The following is a 15,000-nucleotide window of genomic DNA, read 5'->3' as shown; positions in this document are numbered from 1 at the left end:
CTCCCTTGGCACCTCTGTGACTAGATGCAGAAGGTCCGGAAACCATTCAGCTTGTTGTCACATCGTAACTATGAGGGTCATTGAGAGATCTTGCGATGCCCTTACCTTGTTCAGAAGCCTCCTTAGTAGGCAGAAGGGGATAATGCATAGATGTCCAAGTTGTCTAACTGGTGTTGAAAAGCCTCTTGCCAGATAGCCTGGGGATCCAGTACTGGTGAGCAGTACAGTATACCAAAAGCTTCTGGTTGAGGGATATCGCGAACCCCACAATGTCAAGACTTTGTTGGCTATCTATTGTTTTAAGGAATACCTGGAGCCAACTATCAGAGTCTTCCTACTTAGTTTGTCCGCCAGAACATTTTCTTGCCCAGGATGAAACAGTCAGATAGAGCTACCGAGCTGTCTTCAATCCATCTTATTTTTAAAGCCAGATGGCAAAGGGGCTGTGAAAAAGTACCTCTTTGCTTGTTTACGTAAGCCACTACCGTGGTATAGTCGCTCATCAGCACCACGGAGTGTCCTGAAAGGAACTGATGGAATTGTTTGAGGGCCAGAAAGAGTGCCCTCATTTCCAAGAGGTTTATTTGGCACTGTCACTTGGACTTGGACCATAACCTGGTGCTCGTGCAGTGAAACAGGTGAGCCCCCAGCCATCTTTTCACACATCTGTGAAGAGCATCAATTCCAGGGGAGGAGAGGGTAAGTCTACTCGCCTGAGCAGGTTGGTGTCTGACAACCACCAACGCAGATCTCTCTTTTGCTTGGACCCTATCGGAACCTGAAGGTTCAGAGGGTCTTTGTGCTGAGACCAGAAGAGACCTGATGCGAAGACTGCCATTGGGCACCAGCCGCTCCAAGGAGGACAGGTGACCCAACAACCACGGGCATCGCTGTCCTGGTAGTGTCTTGCAAAACAATGAGGTGAGCTGCCCAATTTAGTGTGTCTATTCGGTCCTTGGACGGAAAGACTGCCTAGTTGCATATCTATTCTCATCCTGAGATATACCATTTTTTGTGAGGGTTGCAGAGAGGACTTCTCTGGATTTACCATAATCAAGAGATCGCGGAAAAACTTGAAGAGTTTGTCACAATGAAGGAGAAGGATCTCCATCGAGTCTATGAAAATCAGCCAATCGATTAGTACAGTAAACAAATGCCATTTTTGTGCACCCAGGTCAACTCTAAGGAAAAAACCCTTTGGAACACCCGAGGTGCTGTGGACAGTCTGACACGCAGCACCTTGAATTGGTATATTTTCTCTTTCAGGACCAATCTTAGGCACTTCCTTAACGATGGATGGATAGGGATCTGGGAAAACAAGTCTTTCAAATCCAGTGTTATTATGAAGTCCTTCAGTCTGACCGTTTGTGCAGTCTCAATCTTGAACGGAGTCTGCTGGAGAAAATCGTTCACAGCCGAGAGATCGATGACTGGTCTTCAATCTCCAAATGGATTTTCTACAAGAAAGAGTTGACTGTAGAAACCTGGGGACCTGCCTAGGACTTTTTGGAGAGTGTCCATCTCTAGCATAGTCTGGAATTCGACCTGAAGGACCTGTTCCATTGTGTATGAATTCAACATCACTGGATATTGGGTGGGGGGGGGAGTGTAAGAACAGGATGTAATATCCTGCACGGAGGGCGGAGACTGACCAAGGATCGTCTCTGCCACCTGCTCTGTAGATATCCTCCCACCGTTGGACTGGTACGAGTAACGTTCCTCTAGCGGGACTGGCTACACCTGCCACCTCTACCTATTGGCCCTCAAGTCCAAAGTGCTGTTTGGGTTGTCTAGGCCCCAGCTTCTTGGAATCGGCCTGTTTCGGCAGATAAAACCGCATCTTGTGTCCCTGTTGTCTTGAAGGAGACCATCTCTGGGCAAGTTGTCACTGCCCGATCGAGGAGGGAGTTTTGGCTTGCCTTCCTCCATCTCTCTGCAACTGTCTCGATCTCCTTCCTTCCACATTGAAGAGGGGCCGACCGTCCATTGAAGCATTGTAAAGCTTTAAGAGCTTCCCTCCTTGGTATGAGTTTCTGAAATCTTGCAACGACAGCATCCCGGCTTCTCAAAACCCAGTTGATCCCCTGGTTGAGAACGTTGTGGGTTAGGAACTCCACCATCCTGGCACCTGAGAAAGGAAAGGCAGACATCACTTCTCTCTTCTGGTCATAGGAAAAGTCTTCATTCCTGTAGAGATATCCCACCGATCCCAACCATGAAGCGGCATGCAAAGAGCACTTCACAACCCACTACCTGTTTGCAGCGTCTGCCGCAGTGAAAGCCACTGACAGAGATGCTAACCTATTTAGGGACGTATTCTGGTTTAAGGCCAAAATTGCTGGATCCTGCAGAAGGGGTGAAGGATCATCATCTATGATCTCGTAGTATTTCCTCTGTCATACATAAGGCGTAGGAAGCAAACGAGACGAGTTCACCGACCCAAGGGACTGGGTGAGGGACTTGGAAACCCCTGCCACTTGGGCTCCCTTAACTGCCCCCCTAGACCAAGGTAAGGTTACCTTAGTCTTAGTGGGTCTGGGGGTGACATAGAAGAGGTCAAGGACAGCATCCTTTCCCTCTATGGAAACTTAATCTGGTTCTCCCAAGGAACTGATCCTTCTTATACAGGATAAGACCTGTAGAAAGATGGGATATGAGTCTTTCTGTTCTGTTCTTTAGATTGGCAGACATGAGTAGCACTCCATCTAAATGTTTCGAACCATCATCGTAGCAATCTTCTCCCCGAGCTCATATCCATAGGAACCCGTAGTGGGTCAGTCATCAACCGTACATCTAGTACAGACCTGAGACCTTGGAAGTAAGCCACATTCCTCCAGTCTCAAAGAGGCCAATCTGGGATCAGAAGTGTCTTTACGAGAATCTGGGTGCTCGGATGTCGAGTGCCACTTCTTCGGAATGGTTTTCGTGTCCTTTCTCTCTCTGCCTCCTTCCTCATAGTCTCCTTTGGCTGTATGTCCTTAACCCTTTTACCCCCGGGGTATTTGGAAATTTTCAACCCTTAACCCCCAAGGGGTTATTTTTTTCCCAGCACATTTTGCAGTATATTTTTTTCAAATTGCTCTAACAGCCTTAATTTTTGTCATAGAGAGGTCAGGTTGGTCTCATTCTCTTGGAAAATGCCTGAATTTTCTCAAAAAATTATCAAAAAATATGAAAAACTAATTTTTATAGCATTTTTTGCAAGGACGTACCGGTACGTCCATGGGGGTAAAGGGATGGCTTCTGTGAAACGTACCAGTACGTCCTTTGGGGGTAAAAGGGTTAAGAGACATGGGAAGAAAAACTGCTACTTCCATCAGTGAAGCAGAAGGTTTGAGTTGATCCCATTCTATCAGAGAGAGCCGATAGTTCTTAGTAAATGAGACCTCTCTCTGAGATCTAGAGCCCCTACTAGTCCTAGGATGGTGAGAGTTCACTGGGGGCATTGTTGGCAGTCAGTGTTCCCATTTCCTCTTCTCCCACTCAGGGTCAAGGCCAGTGTTGGAGGCCTTAGAGGCCAGGTATTGTTGATACCCGAAAGACCGCTGAGTGGGCGCCTGCCTTGTAGTAGGGCTACTGTGCCTGGGGTCTGAAGGAGAATTACTCCTCCCAGAGGACTCTGGTACTTCCAAAGAAATGTGTAGAGTACCTTGTTGGGCTCTAGCCACAGGTTCGTGAGTCGGTCCTGAGACCACATGCTGAACTGCCTTAACAAGTTCTGTGAAGCAAGGTGTGTTCTTCATAAAGGAAATGGTGCCTGTTGGATCACTGTGCAAGTGCTTCTTTTCCTTCAGTTGTGTTACAAAGAATGGGAGATGACGACCAGCTGGTCAGTCATGTTTGTCTAGGATATTCAGTTCTCTAGGAAGGTGAGCACGTTCGGCTTGCGGATCGTGAGTGAGCACACTATCACCAACAACCGAAGTAGGGAGAACAGGAGAACGGTATGTCACCAAAGTGGCAATCCCCAGCGAGTGCAATCGCTGTGCCAGCATGGCAAGACGAGTGTTGGCTAGACAAGGCGAACGTAGGCTAATACAGTAGAAGCGAGGTGAACGTTGGCCAGGTTAGGTAAGCCCCTGAATAGGTGTGCACACATAAAATGGCAGGCTCCTGTGCTTGCTGTCTCACTTCCAAAGCATACCACGATGGCGAGTAAGTGCGCACTATCAAGGTAAAGTTGTACGCACCTGTGGTGAACGTGATACCGAAGCATGACACTTGGGCGGGTAGGTTCTTACGCACTCGCTGTGAGGTTAACAAGTAACTGAGATTGCACATAAACCTCGGTCAGGCGGAGAAGCTCGCCCACCCACCTCGCTAGTGCTCAGTGAATGGGTTTACAACACTGTGCAAGACAAGGAGGGTCTGTGTTTGCACGCGCTGAGCGACATAGGCCAAAACATTCTTACTTGCCATGCTTCTGCATTCGCTCTCAAAGAAACGAAAAAGGCTGCGCCGAACTCGCTACGCACTGGCAAGTAGACAGAACATTAGGTTCTCCCTCGGGAAAGGGAGAAAACTTAGACACTGATCCCGAGAGATCTGTCCTCACAAAACGGACGTAATGTAGTGTCCTACAGACAACAACAAGGGGCGTAAACAGCGGCCTAACCCCACCCTCATTTTGCTTAGAAAAGTATTGCTCCAAAGAGCTGGAACGGGGCATGGTCAAATCCAGCACCTGTTTGTGGAAATCCCAGGGGGGATGATCACTCGGGTGAGGAGGGCCTCGCTTGCGAACGAGATGGGCACTCATCACCAGTTGGAGGAGCTCTATGCAACATACTTTGTGAACCCTCCATATGCTGAGCAGGTTTAGTCTTGGGGCAAGCATCATAAATTGCAAGCTGAGAAACATTACTTAAGTCAGTTTCGGGGTTTTCTTCGAGAGGATCACAATACTGGTAACCCAGTGCATTACCTCCGGACTCTTGAAGGGGATGATAATAGTCAACCCCTGGGAGGTAGATGTGCGCTCGCGCTGTGTCCTTAACTGCAAAACCTAAAGCAGCCATCCCTTACAGGGGGTACCTGAAATCCCCAAGAGGAGAGAGACTCCCCTACGGCCGCGGGCGGCACCGCTTTGCTTGGGGAAGAGAGAGTCCTCAGAACCATATGGTTGCCCAGGGGGTCAAGGGGACGCCATTTCCTACTCAACTGTTCCCCAGACGAGACCGATCATGCAGAGTCAGTGGGGAGGGAACGAGCTGACGAAGTAAGACACCTGGGCTTTTTAGTCTTCGAGGAAGACCTCGAAGGAGAGGAGTCCCTTATGGCGTTCTTCTTCTACCACCAACTGAACCTCAGCCACTGGGACGATGGTCACTCACAACAAACCTCGCAATGAGACTCCTATAAGCAGGAGTGAACTCAGCATACAGGACAAAGGACATATGGATCCACTTCTGGGACTGACATAATGGTGCGTGTGTGAGCATGGTGGCTGGTCTACCCCATGCTAACCCCCTGCTAATTAGCAGTGGGTAGTTATACCTCACTAAAAAGACTTTTGGCTAGTTTCAGCTTTCACCTAAATAGTATCCACTGTAAAGAGCCAAATGGTTTGTAAAAGGTGTTGGAACAAATTAAGATTTCATTCAATGTAAGTGTAAATTAAACAATTTCAAAGAACACAACACTAACATTTGTTGTTGATAGTAATTCGCCTGTCTGCCTGTGGATTCGCCTAATATCTAGGTTTTATCTTGACTGACCAAAGAGAACTAAGTCCACTCACATAAGTATGTTGTCGCAAATGGGGAAAGGAAACCTTGTGCTGCTACATAGTATTGCTTTCAAATTGCATTTGACATGCATGATTTGTCCACAGATCAATGAGATCTTTCTTCAGCTCATCATCATCTGAGATATTATCCAAATTGTAGCAATATGGATTCATGATCCATTCTCCTGAAATCTTTAGTTCTCCAGCTGCCATATATCCATTCAATGACTTTGACAGCATTTCCAAATCTGCCAGTGGGTAATTTAACAATAGTCATTTTCTCTCCCATTGCTATTAAAGTGGTTAAAGTTATCAGAAAATATAACAAATGAATAAATATGTTATTTTTATTAATAAAATAAATTTTTGAATATACTTACCCGATAATCGTGTAGCTGTCAACTCCGTTGCCCGACAGAATTCTATGGAGGGATACGCCAGCTATCACAATACTAGAAGGGGGTGTACTTACCAGCGCCACCTGTGGCCAGGTACTCAATCATTTGTTGTTGACACCTCCTCAATTATTCCTCGGTCCACTGGTTCTCTCTGGGGAGGAAGGGAGGGTCGATTAAATCATGATTATCGGGTAAGTATATTCAAAAATTTATTTTATTAATAAAAATAACATTTTTCAATATTAAACTTACCCGATAATCATGTAGCTGATTCACACCCAGGGAGGTGGGTGAAAACCAGTGTACAAGATTAAAGGATAGCTAAGTATCCCATATTTCATATAACAGTTATCTCAAATAACAATGAAATAATAAGTACCTGGTAAGGAAGTCGAATAGAACCGTTACTCTGCCTTTTTATTTAAAGTTCGTCTTCCTTACTGAGCGCAGCGTTCCTCTTGGAGGCTGAATCAACCCAAAGGTGCCAAAGTACACGGGGTAGCAACCCCTACTAAAGGACCTCTACCAAACCTTTAACCCAGGCGCTTCTCAAGAATGAATAGACCACCCGCCAAATCCAAGGATGCGGAAGGCTTCTTAGCCTACCGTAACAACCATAAAAAACAACAATAAAAGTATTCAAGAGAAAGGTTAAAAAAGGTTATGGGATTAAGGGAATGTAGTGGCTGAGCCCTCACCTACTACTGCACTCGCTGCTACGAATGGTCCCAGGGTGTAGCAGTTCTCGTAAAGAGACTGGACATCTTTCAGATAAAATGATGCAAACACTGACTTGCTCCTCCAATAGGTTGCATCCATTATGCTCTGCAGAGAACGGTTTTTATTAAAGGCCAACGAAGTAGCTACAGCTCTTACTTCGTGGGTCCTTACCTTCAGCAATGCAAGGTCTTCCTCCTTTAAGTGAGAATGTGCTTCTCTGATCAGAAGCCTTATATAGTACGAAAGCCCATTCTTGGACATGGGTCTCGAGGGTTTCTTGATGGCACACCATAAGGCTTCTGACTGTCCTCGAATAGGTTTAGACCTCTTCAGATAATATTTGAGAGCTCTGACAGGGCAAAGAACTCTCTCTAGTTCGTTACCTACCATGTTGGAGAGGCTAGGTATTTCGAACGATCTAGGCCAAGGACGTGAAGGAAGCTCGTTCTTTGCTAGGAATCCAAGCTGAAAAGAACATGTTGCAGATTCGGTTGTGAAACCAATGTTCTTGCTGAAGGCATGAACCTCACTGACTCTCTTAGCTGTTGCAAGGCAAACGAGAAAAGCAGTCTTGAGGGTAAGATCCTTGAAGGAAGCTGACTGGAGAGGTTCGAACCTAGATGTCATAAGGAACCTTAAGACTACGTCTAGATTCCAGCCTGGAGTGGAAAGACGACGTTCTTTAGACGTCTCAAAAGACTTGAGAATGTCTTGAAGGTCCTTGTTGGAAGACAGGTCCAAACCTCTGTGGCGGAGAACTGAGGCCAACATGCTCCTATATCCTTTAATCGTAGGTGTTGAAAGGGATCTCTCATTCCTAAGATGTAGAAGGAAGTCAGCTATTTGGATCACAGAGGTATTGGTAGAGGATATTGAATTGGCTCTACACCAGCTTCGGAAGACCTCCCACTTAGACTGGTAGACTCTACGAGTGGAAACTCTTCTAGCTCTGGCAATCGCACTGGCTGCCTCCTTCGAAAAGCCTCTAGCTCTAGCGAATCTTTCGACAGTCTGAAGGCAGTCAGCCGAAGAGCGTGGAGGTTTGGGTGCAACCTGTCTACGTGAGGTTGACGTAGAAGGTCCACTCTTAGAGGTAGAGTCCTGGGGAAGTCGACTAGCCATTGAAGTACCTCTGTGTACCATTCTCTTGCAGGCCAAAGGGGAGCAACCAGTGTCAGCCGTGTCCCTTCGTGCGAGACGAATTTCTGCAGAACTTTGTTTATTATCTTGAACGGAGGGAATGCGTACAGGTCGAGATGGGACCAGTTCAGAAGAAAAGCATCCACATGAACCGCTGCAGGGTCTGGAACAGGGGAACAATAAAGCGGAAGTCTCTTGGTTATGGAGGTGGCAAACAGATCTATGGTAGGTTGACCCCACAAGGTCCAAAGTCTGTTGCACACACTCTTGTGGAGGGTCCATTCCGTGGGAATGACCTGATTCCTTCTGCTGAGGCGATCCGCTGAAACATTCATATCGCCCTGGATGAACCTCGTGACCAGAGTGAGGTTTAGACCTCTTGACCAAATGAGGAGGTCCCTTGCAATCTCGTAAAGGCTCCTCGAATGGGTCCCTCCTTGCTTGGAGATGTAAGCCAAGGCTGTGGTGTTGTCTGAATTCACCTCCACCACTTTGCCTAGCAGGAGGGACTTGAAGTTCAACAGGGCTAGATGAACTGCTAACAGTTCCTTGCAGTTGATGTGGAGTAATCCTTGTTCCTTGTTCCATACTCCTGAGCATTCCCGTCCGTCCAAGGTCGCACCCCAGCCCGAGTCCGATGCATCTGAGAAGAGATGAAGATTGGGGGTCTGGATGGCCAATGATAGACCCTCCTTGAGAAGGAGATTGTGCTTCCACCACAGGAGAGTGGTCTTCATCTCTTGGTTGATAGGGATAGAGACTGCTTCTAGAGTCGAGCCCTTGTCCCAATGAGCAGCCAGATGGAATTGAAGAGGGCGGAGGTGGAGTCTTCCTAGCTCGACAAACAGGGCCAGTGATGAGAGGGTCCCTGTGAGACTCATCCACTGTCTCACTGAGCAATTGCTCCTCTTCAGCATGCTCATGATGCACTCTAGGGCTTGGCTTATCCTGGGGGCCGATGGAAAAGCCCGAAAATCCTGACTCTGAATCTCCATTCCCAGGTACACAATGGATTGGGAGGGAATGAGTTGAGATTTCTCTATATTGACTAATAGACCTAGGTCTCTGATTAAGTCTAAAGTCCAATTGAGGTTCTCCAGACAACGACGACTCGTGGAGGCTCTCAACAGCCAGTCGTCTAGGTAGAGGGAGGCTCTGATGTTCGATAAGTGTAGGAATTTCGCTACATTCCTCATCAGATGAGTAAAGACCATAGGAGCTGTGCTTAGGCCAAAACACAGGGCTTGGAACTGATAGACAACCTTTCCGAAAACGAATCTCAGGAAAGGTTGGGAGTCTGGATGAATGGGAACGTGAAAGTATGCATCTTTCAAGTCCAACGAGACCATCCAGTCCTCCTGTCTGACCGCTGCTAAGACCGACTTGGTCGTCTCCATCGTGAACGTCTGCTTGGTGACATACTCGTTGAGAGAGCTGACGTCCAGCACCGGTCTCCAACCTCCTGTCTTCTTGGCCACAAGAAAGAGACGGTTGTAGAAGCCCGGGGATTGATGGTCCCGGACTATAACCACTGCCTTCTTCTGCACAAGTAGCGACACCTCCTGTTGCAATGCTAGCCTCTTGTCCTCTTCTTTGTAGTTGGGAGAGAGGTTGATGGGCGATGTGGTCAGAGGTGGTTTGAGGCAGAATGGAATCCTGTAACCGTACCTCAGCCAACTGACAGACTGTGCGTCTGCACCTCTCTTCTCCCAGGCTCGCCAGAAGATCTTGAGTCTGGCTCCTACTGTTGTCTGGAGAAACTGAGAGTCAGTTCTTTCCCTTAGATGTCCTGGATCCTTTCCTAGACTTGCTCCTGTGAGAGTCTGGACGGGAGCTTCCTCGGCTGGGGGCTCTACCACGAAAGGGCGGTATGAACCTCGTAGCCGGGGTATCAGCCACTGGGGAGCGATAAGTCTTGGGGACTGAGGTGGCAACCTTAGACTTACGAGCCGATGAGGCTACAAGATCGTGCGTGTCCTTTTGTATCAGGGCAGCAGACAAGTCCTTAACTAGCTCCTCGGGAAAGAGGAACTTTGAGAGTGGAGCAAAAAGGAGTTGTGACCGTTGGCAAGGTGTAATGCTGGCGGAAAGGAAGGTACACAGTTGTTCCCTTTTCTTCAACACCCCTGATACAAACAACGACGCTAGCTCGCCCGATCCATCTCTGATGGCCTTATCCATGCAGGACATTAATAGCATGGCAGAATCTTTGTCCGCAGGAGAGGTTTTCTTGCTGAGGGCCCCCAGGCACCAGTCGAGAAAGTTGAACATTTCAAATGCTCTGAACAACCCTTTCAGTAAATGATCCAGGTCTGAGAAGGTCCAACAAACCTTCGAGCGTCTCATAGCAGTTCTCCGAGGCGAGTCCACCAGACTTGAGAAGTCAGCCTGGGCAGAGGCAGGTACTCCTAAGCCTGGTGCTTCCCCTGTGGCATACCAAACGCTAGCTTTCGAAGCGAGCTTCGTTGGAGGGAACATGAAGGAAGTCTTGCCAAGGTGTTGTTTAGACTGCAGCCACTCCCCTAAGATCCTTAAAGCCCTCTTGGAGGATCTAGCTAGGACAAGCTTAGTATAGTTGGACTTAGCTTGTTGTACGCCCAGCGAAAACTCAGATGGTGGAGAGCGGGGAATAGCAGAGACAAAGTGGTCTGGGTAAATCTCCCTGAGTAGAGCCAAGACCTTACGAAAATCAATAGACGGTGGAGAAAGCTTAGATTCGTCCACGTCTGATGAGGGATCAAGGTGTGCCTCCTCATCATCCGACACCTCATCAGCAGAGTGTAGCGAAGCGATCGGACAAGAATGCTGAACCGCAGAGTCAGAACGGGTAGGAACAATAACAGTGGTTTCCTCTTCCAGTAACTGTTGAGGGAAAACCTGAGGCTCAGACTGCAAAGGCTGAACAACAGATGAAGCAGAAGGCAGGCGCATGGGTGAAGGAGGTTGACTCCTAGCAAGAGAGGTTGAACCCAAGGATTGCACTAGCTGAGCGGAGGACGGAGGCGGAGTAGTCCGTTCCTGTTCCTGTGAGATGAGCGGAGCATGATGAGGTTGAGGCTGCGCAGAACAAGGTAAAGTTCTCGCAAGCTGAGGCTCCTGAGGCGCAAGTCCAGGGTGTAGAGGAGCTTGCCTTGAGGAGGGTTGAGCTCGCTGCAGCGATGGCTGAGCAGACTGACTCACGGAGGGGAGAGGTTGTTGTACCCCAACCGAGAGTTGCACCACTGGTGGAGCAGCAAGGGGAGGCGGAGGAAGAGTGGAATAACTCTCCTGATCCCAAAGCAAGGGTTGCCTTAAAGAAGGCTGAGGCTGAACACCACTGGGAACAGCGAACTCCGAAAGTGGCTCAACATCGTACGCCTGGCAGATGGTGCTGCGACCAGGCGGAGCAAGCGCAGGCGGGGCGAGCACAGGCGGAGCGAGAACAGGCGGAGGGAGTGTAGGCGGAGGCGGAGGTGCAACACTCTCAGCCCGACACTCACGCATCAAGTCCGAAAGCTGAGCTTGCATGGACTGAAGCAGGGTCCACTTGGGATCGGCAGAAACGATAACAGACTGAGGTAAAGTCTTAACAGTCGAGCTCTGTTTTGGCAGAACCTTACTCCTCTTGGGCGGAGTACAGTCGACAGATGACTGAGGCGAGTCAGAGCTGAGCCAATGACTGCAACCTGGCTGAGCACTCGCGGACTGGACTCTACGTTTAAGCGGTCTCGAGACCTGAGACCAACGTTTCTTCCCTGACAGTTGATCAGCGGACGAGAATAAGACGGGCTCAATCGTCTGCAGGTGGGAGTGACGGTCTATGGAAGACACGCCCGCAACCACCGAGGATAGTTCTGTGCGCCTAACAAGGCCTGCCGAACCCTTAAGCCCTTCGACATTGCTTCTCCCCTGGGCATGGGAGCTTGCAAGAGGTCCCGGACTGGGAGGACGACTGGCTCGCACAGAAAAATCCTCACGCACCACACTGGCACCACTAGCACTTGGCACTGCACCGACACTAGCACTCGTCACAGCACTGGCACTAACTCCACCCACTGCACTCTTGACCTTCAGTTCTTTAACTTCGGCCATCAGAGACTTATGGTCACTTACCACTGATTCTACTTTATCGCCTAAAGCCTGAATAGCACGCAAAACAACTGACATATCAGGCGGAGGGCACACAGTAGGTTCGGGGGTAGCCACTACAGGGGTAGGAAAAGGTAGGGGATCATGAGGTGAGGAAAACATAGAAGAGTGAGAAGAACTCCTCCTAACTCTACCTCTCTCTAACTTAGTTGAATATTTTAAAAGACGGACAAATTCCAATTCCGAAAGTCCGGCGCATTCCTCACATCGATTTTCTAACTGACAGGGCCTGTCCCTACAGTCAGAACAAGCGGTGTGAGGATCTACCGAGGCCTTCGGAATACGCCTATTGCAAGACCTACATCGTCTATGGGAGGGGGCTTGCGAAATGTCAGACATCTTGTAATCCAAAGAGTTAGCCAAAGGGGGATCCAAAAACAAGCAAAATTCGTTAACCGTTATATCAGTATTATATAAAAGCTATCTAGCTAATATAAGAAGGATTCCAGTAAAGCGACAGCCGTTAATCTGAGAGAATACTTCACCAAATATCCGTGAATAAACTCGAAGACCATAAGCGTATCCCAGAACGTCTAGCCGGAAGCACGACAGAGGAATAATTGAGGAGGTGTCAACAACAAATGATTGAGTACCTGGCCACAGGTGGCGCTGGTAAGTACACCCCCTTCTAGTATTGTGATAGCTGGCGTATCCCTCCATAGAATTCTGTCGGGCAACGGAGTTGACAGCTACATGATTATCGGGTAAGTTTAATATTGAAAATTGAATATTTAACCATTATTATTATTATTATTATTATTACTTACTAAGCTACAACCCTAGTTGGAAAAGCAGTATGCTATAAGCCCAGGGGCTCCAACAGGGAAAATAGCTCAGTGCGGAAAGGAAAAAAGGAAAATAAAATATTCTAAGAAGAGTAACGACAATAAATATCTCCTATATAAACTATAAAAACTTTTAACAAAACAAGAGGAAGAGAAATAAGATAGGAGAGTGTGCTCGAGTGTACCCTCAAGCAAGAGAACTCTAACCCAAGACAGTGAAAGGCCATGGTACAGAGGCTATGGCACTACCCAAGACTAGAGAACAGTGGTTTGATTTTGGAGTGTCCTTCTCCTAGAAGAGCTGCTTACCATAGCTAAAGAGTCTCTTCTACCCTTACCAAGAGGAAAGTGGCACTGAACAATTACAGTGCAGTAACCCCTTGGGTGATGAAGAATTGTTTGGTAATCTGTGTTGTCAGGCGTATGAGGATAGAGGAGAATATGTAAAGAATATGCCAGACTATTCAGTGTGTATGTAGGCAAAATGAACCGTAACCAGAGAGGAGGATCCAATGTAGTACTGTCTGGCCAGTCAAAAGACCCCATAACTCTCTAGCGGTAGTAACATGAATTTATTTATCTATTACTTCTGCTAAATTGTCAAATCCAAGATTTTACACCGCTAATAGATCATCTCGCACCTCGCACTCTGATTAAGAACCCCTGGGCCAGAAATTAAGATTTTACCTTGCATTAACACAATTTTCCCAAAACCAACTTCAATCAGCATATTTCAATAAATCATTACTGGTAGGGCCTATATTTGTCTTAACCCATAACCATGAATTGCTATGTAATGATAACAAGAGTGATCATATTCTAAGTTCGTATAATTTATAATCCACGCCAAAAGAATACCACACGGGGCTAACGTACATAGCAAAACATGTTCCGCTAGCCAAAACACAGAAGCAACGAAATTAAGTCTAATCACGAGCAAAGCAAGCATACGTCGGAGCAAAAACCAATAATTAATTTGCTCAATTAAGTAAGGAGGTATTTGTAATACAATGAACACTGTTACAAACGGCTCCATAAAAAATTGGGAGAGAAAATTTCATTTTCTAAGTGTCCTGAAGTCCTGGCAAACAAAAGCTCGTGTTTTGACCGGGTTTCATTACTATCAATTGGTTTTGAATACGGTGGCATTTCTTATTACAATGAATGGTTTTTTTATGATGATGACTGGTGGAAACAACAAAAGGGTAAATTATTAAATTGAAACAGTATCTTTTACGGCTTTAAAAAAACAGGGGAGCCTTTGTATATCAGCAGCCAGTTCCTCCCGTGTGGATTAAAAATGGATATCGACTAACCTAAACTTTTCCTCCTAACATAACCTACAAGCCGTGTCCTTACCTTCTTACCTAACAGAGGGGCTAAGACCCACCTGCGACCCCCCTTACACTACCGTATTCTAAGTTAGCCATAATAATACATAGAGGTGGCCGCTATTATACATACACCCCAAAACAGGAAAATAGTGTAACAGGTGGTTTTACTTTACTTCAGTACATTTACCAACGATTTTGAGTTACTAAATGAAAGTGACCTTTAACCTATAATACGTTTGAGGTGTACGTATGATAGCGGCCACCTGCATGTATGATGACGGCTGATTTAGAATACGGCAGTGGAAGGGGCGTCGCAAGGGGTCGTTAGCCCCTCCCGTTAGGTAAGTACAAGGTTTGTAGGTTAGATTAGGGGAGAAAATTTAGGTTAGTTGTCAATTTTTAATCCAAAAGGGAAGAATTGGCCGCTGATATACAAAGGCTCCATATGTTTTTTAATGAACAAAACATGACCAACTTACTTGAGCATGAGTTGCTTTTGGTGTGATGCCTAAAGTATCGTAGTAATTTTTCTTGGGAGCATTAGAGAAGTGCCTCACACAAACAGGATCTCCAACCAACAAATTGTACTTGTTCCTCCTATAAGTCCACATTGAACGAAAGTACATTAACTCGCCAAAGGATTTCTTGAGTTTCTTTCCTTTTGATCCACATGACAGGCCAAGTAAGGTCATTTTTGTGGGGTTGTTACCCTTCCGGCATAAACGAACTTCATTCAACTAACCTTATAAGATCCTCCATATCCTAGG

At 47.0% G+C, this 15,000-nt stretch overlaps 1 protein-coding gene across 3 annotated transcripts in view; it reads right to left on the bottom strand.

The window, feature by feature from the left end:
• The window catches only part of LOC137623391 (dnaJ homolog subfamily C member 30, mitochondrial-like), a 36,630-nt gene that overhangs the window by 9,539 nt on the left and 12,091 nt on the right, over positions 1-15,000 (bottom strand). For all 3 annotated transcript variants that reach the window (XM_068354237.1, XM_068354231.1, XM_068354227.1), the window contains exon 2: positions 14,713-14,995. In XM_068354237.1, coding sequence (XP_068210338.1) covers positions 14,713-14,925 — 213 coding nt within the window. In that variant the 5' untranslated portion in view covers positions 14,926-14,995. The remainder of the gene's footprint in view (positions 1-14,712; positions 14,996-15,000) is intronic.

The sequence above is a fragment of the Palaemon carinicauda genome, chromosome 2 (assembly GCF_036898095.1).
Source record: "Palaemon carinicauda isolate YSFRI2023 chromosome 2, ASM3689809v2, whole genome shotgun sequence".
In the NCBI taxonomy this organism is placed as follows: domain Eukaryota; kingdom Metazoa; phylum Arthropoda; class Malacostraca; order Decapoda; family Palaemonidae; genus Palaemon; species Palaemon carinicauda.
The sequence above is the reverse complement of the archived record's forward strand: the minus strand, read 5'-3'. Positions and strand labels throughout refer to the sequence as shown.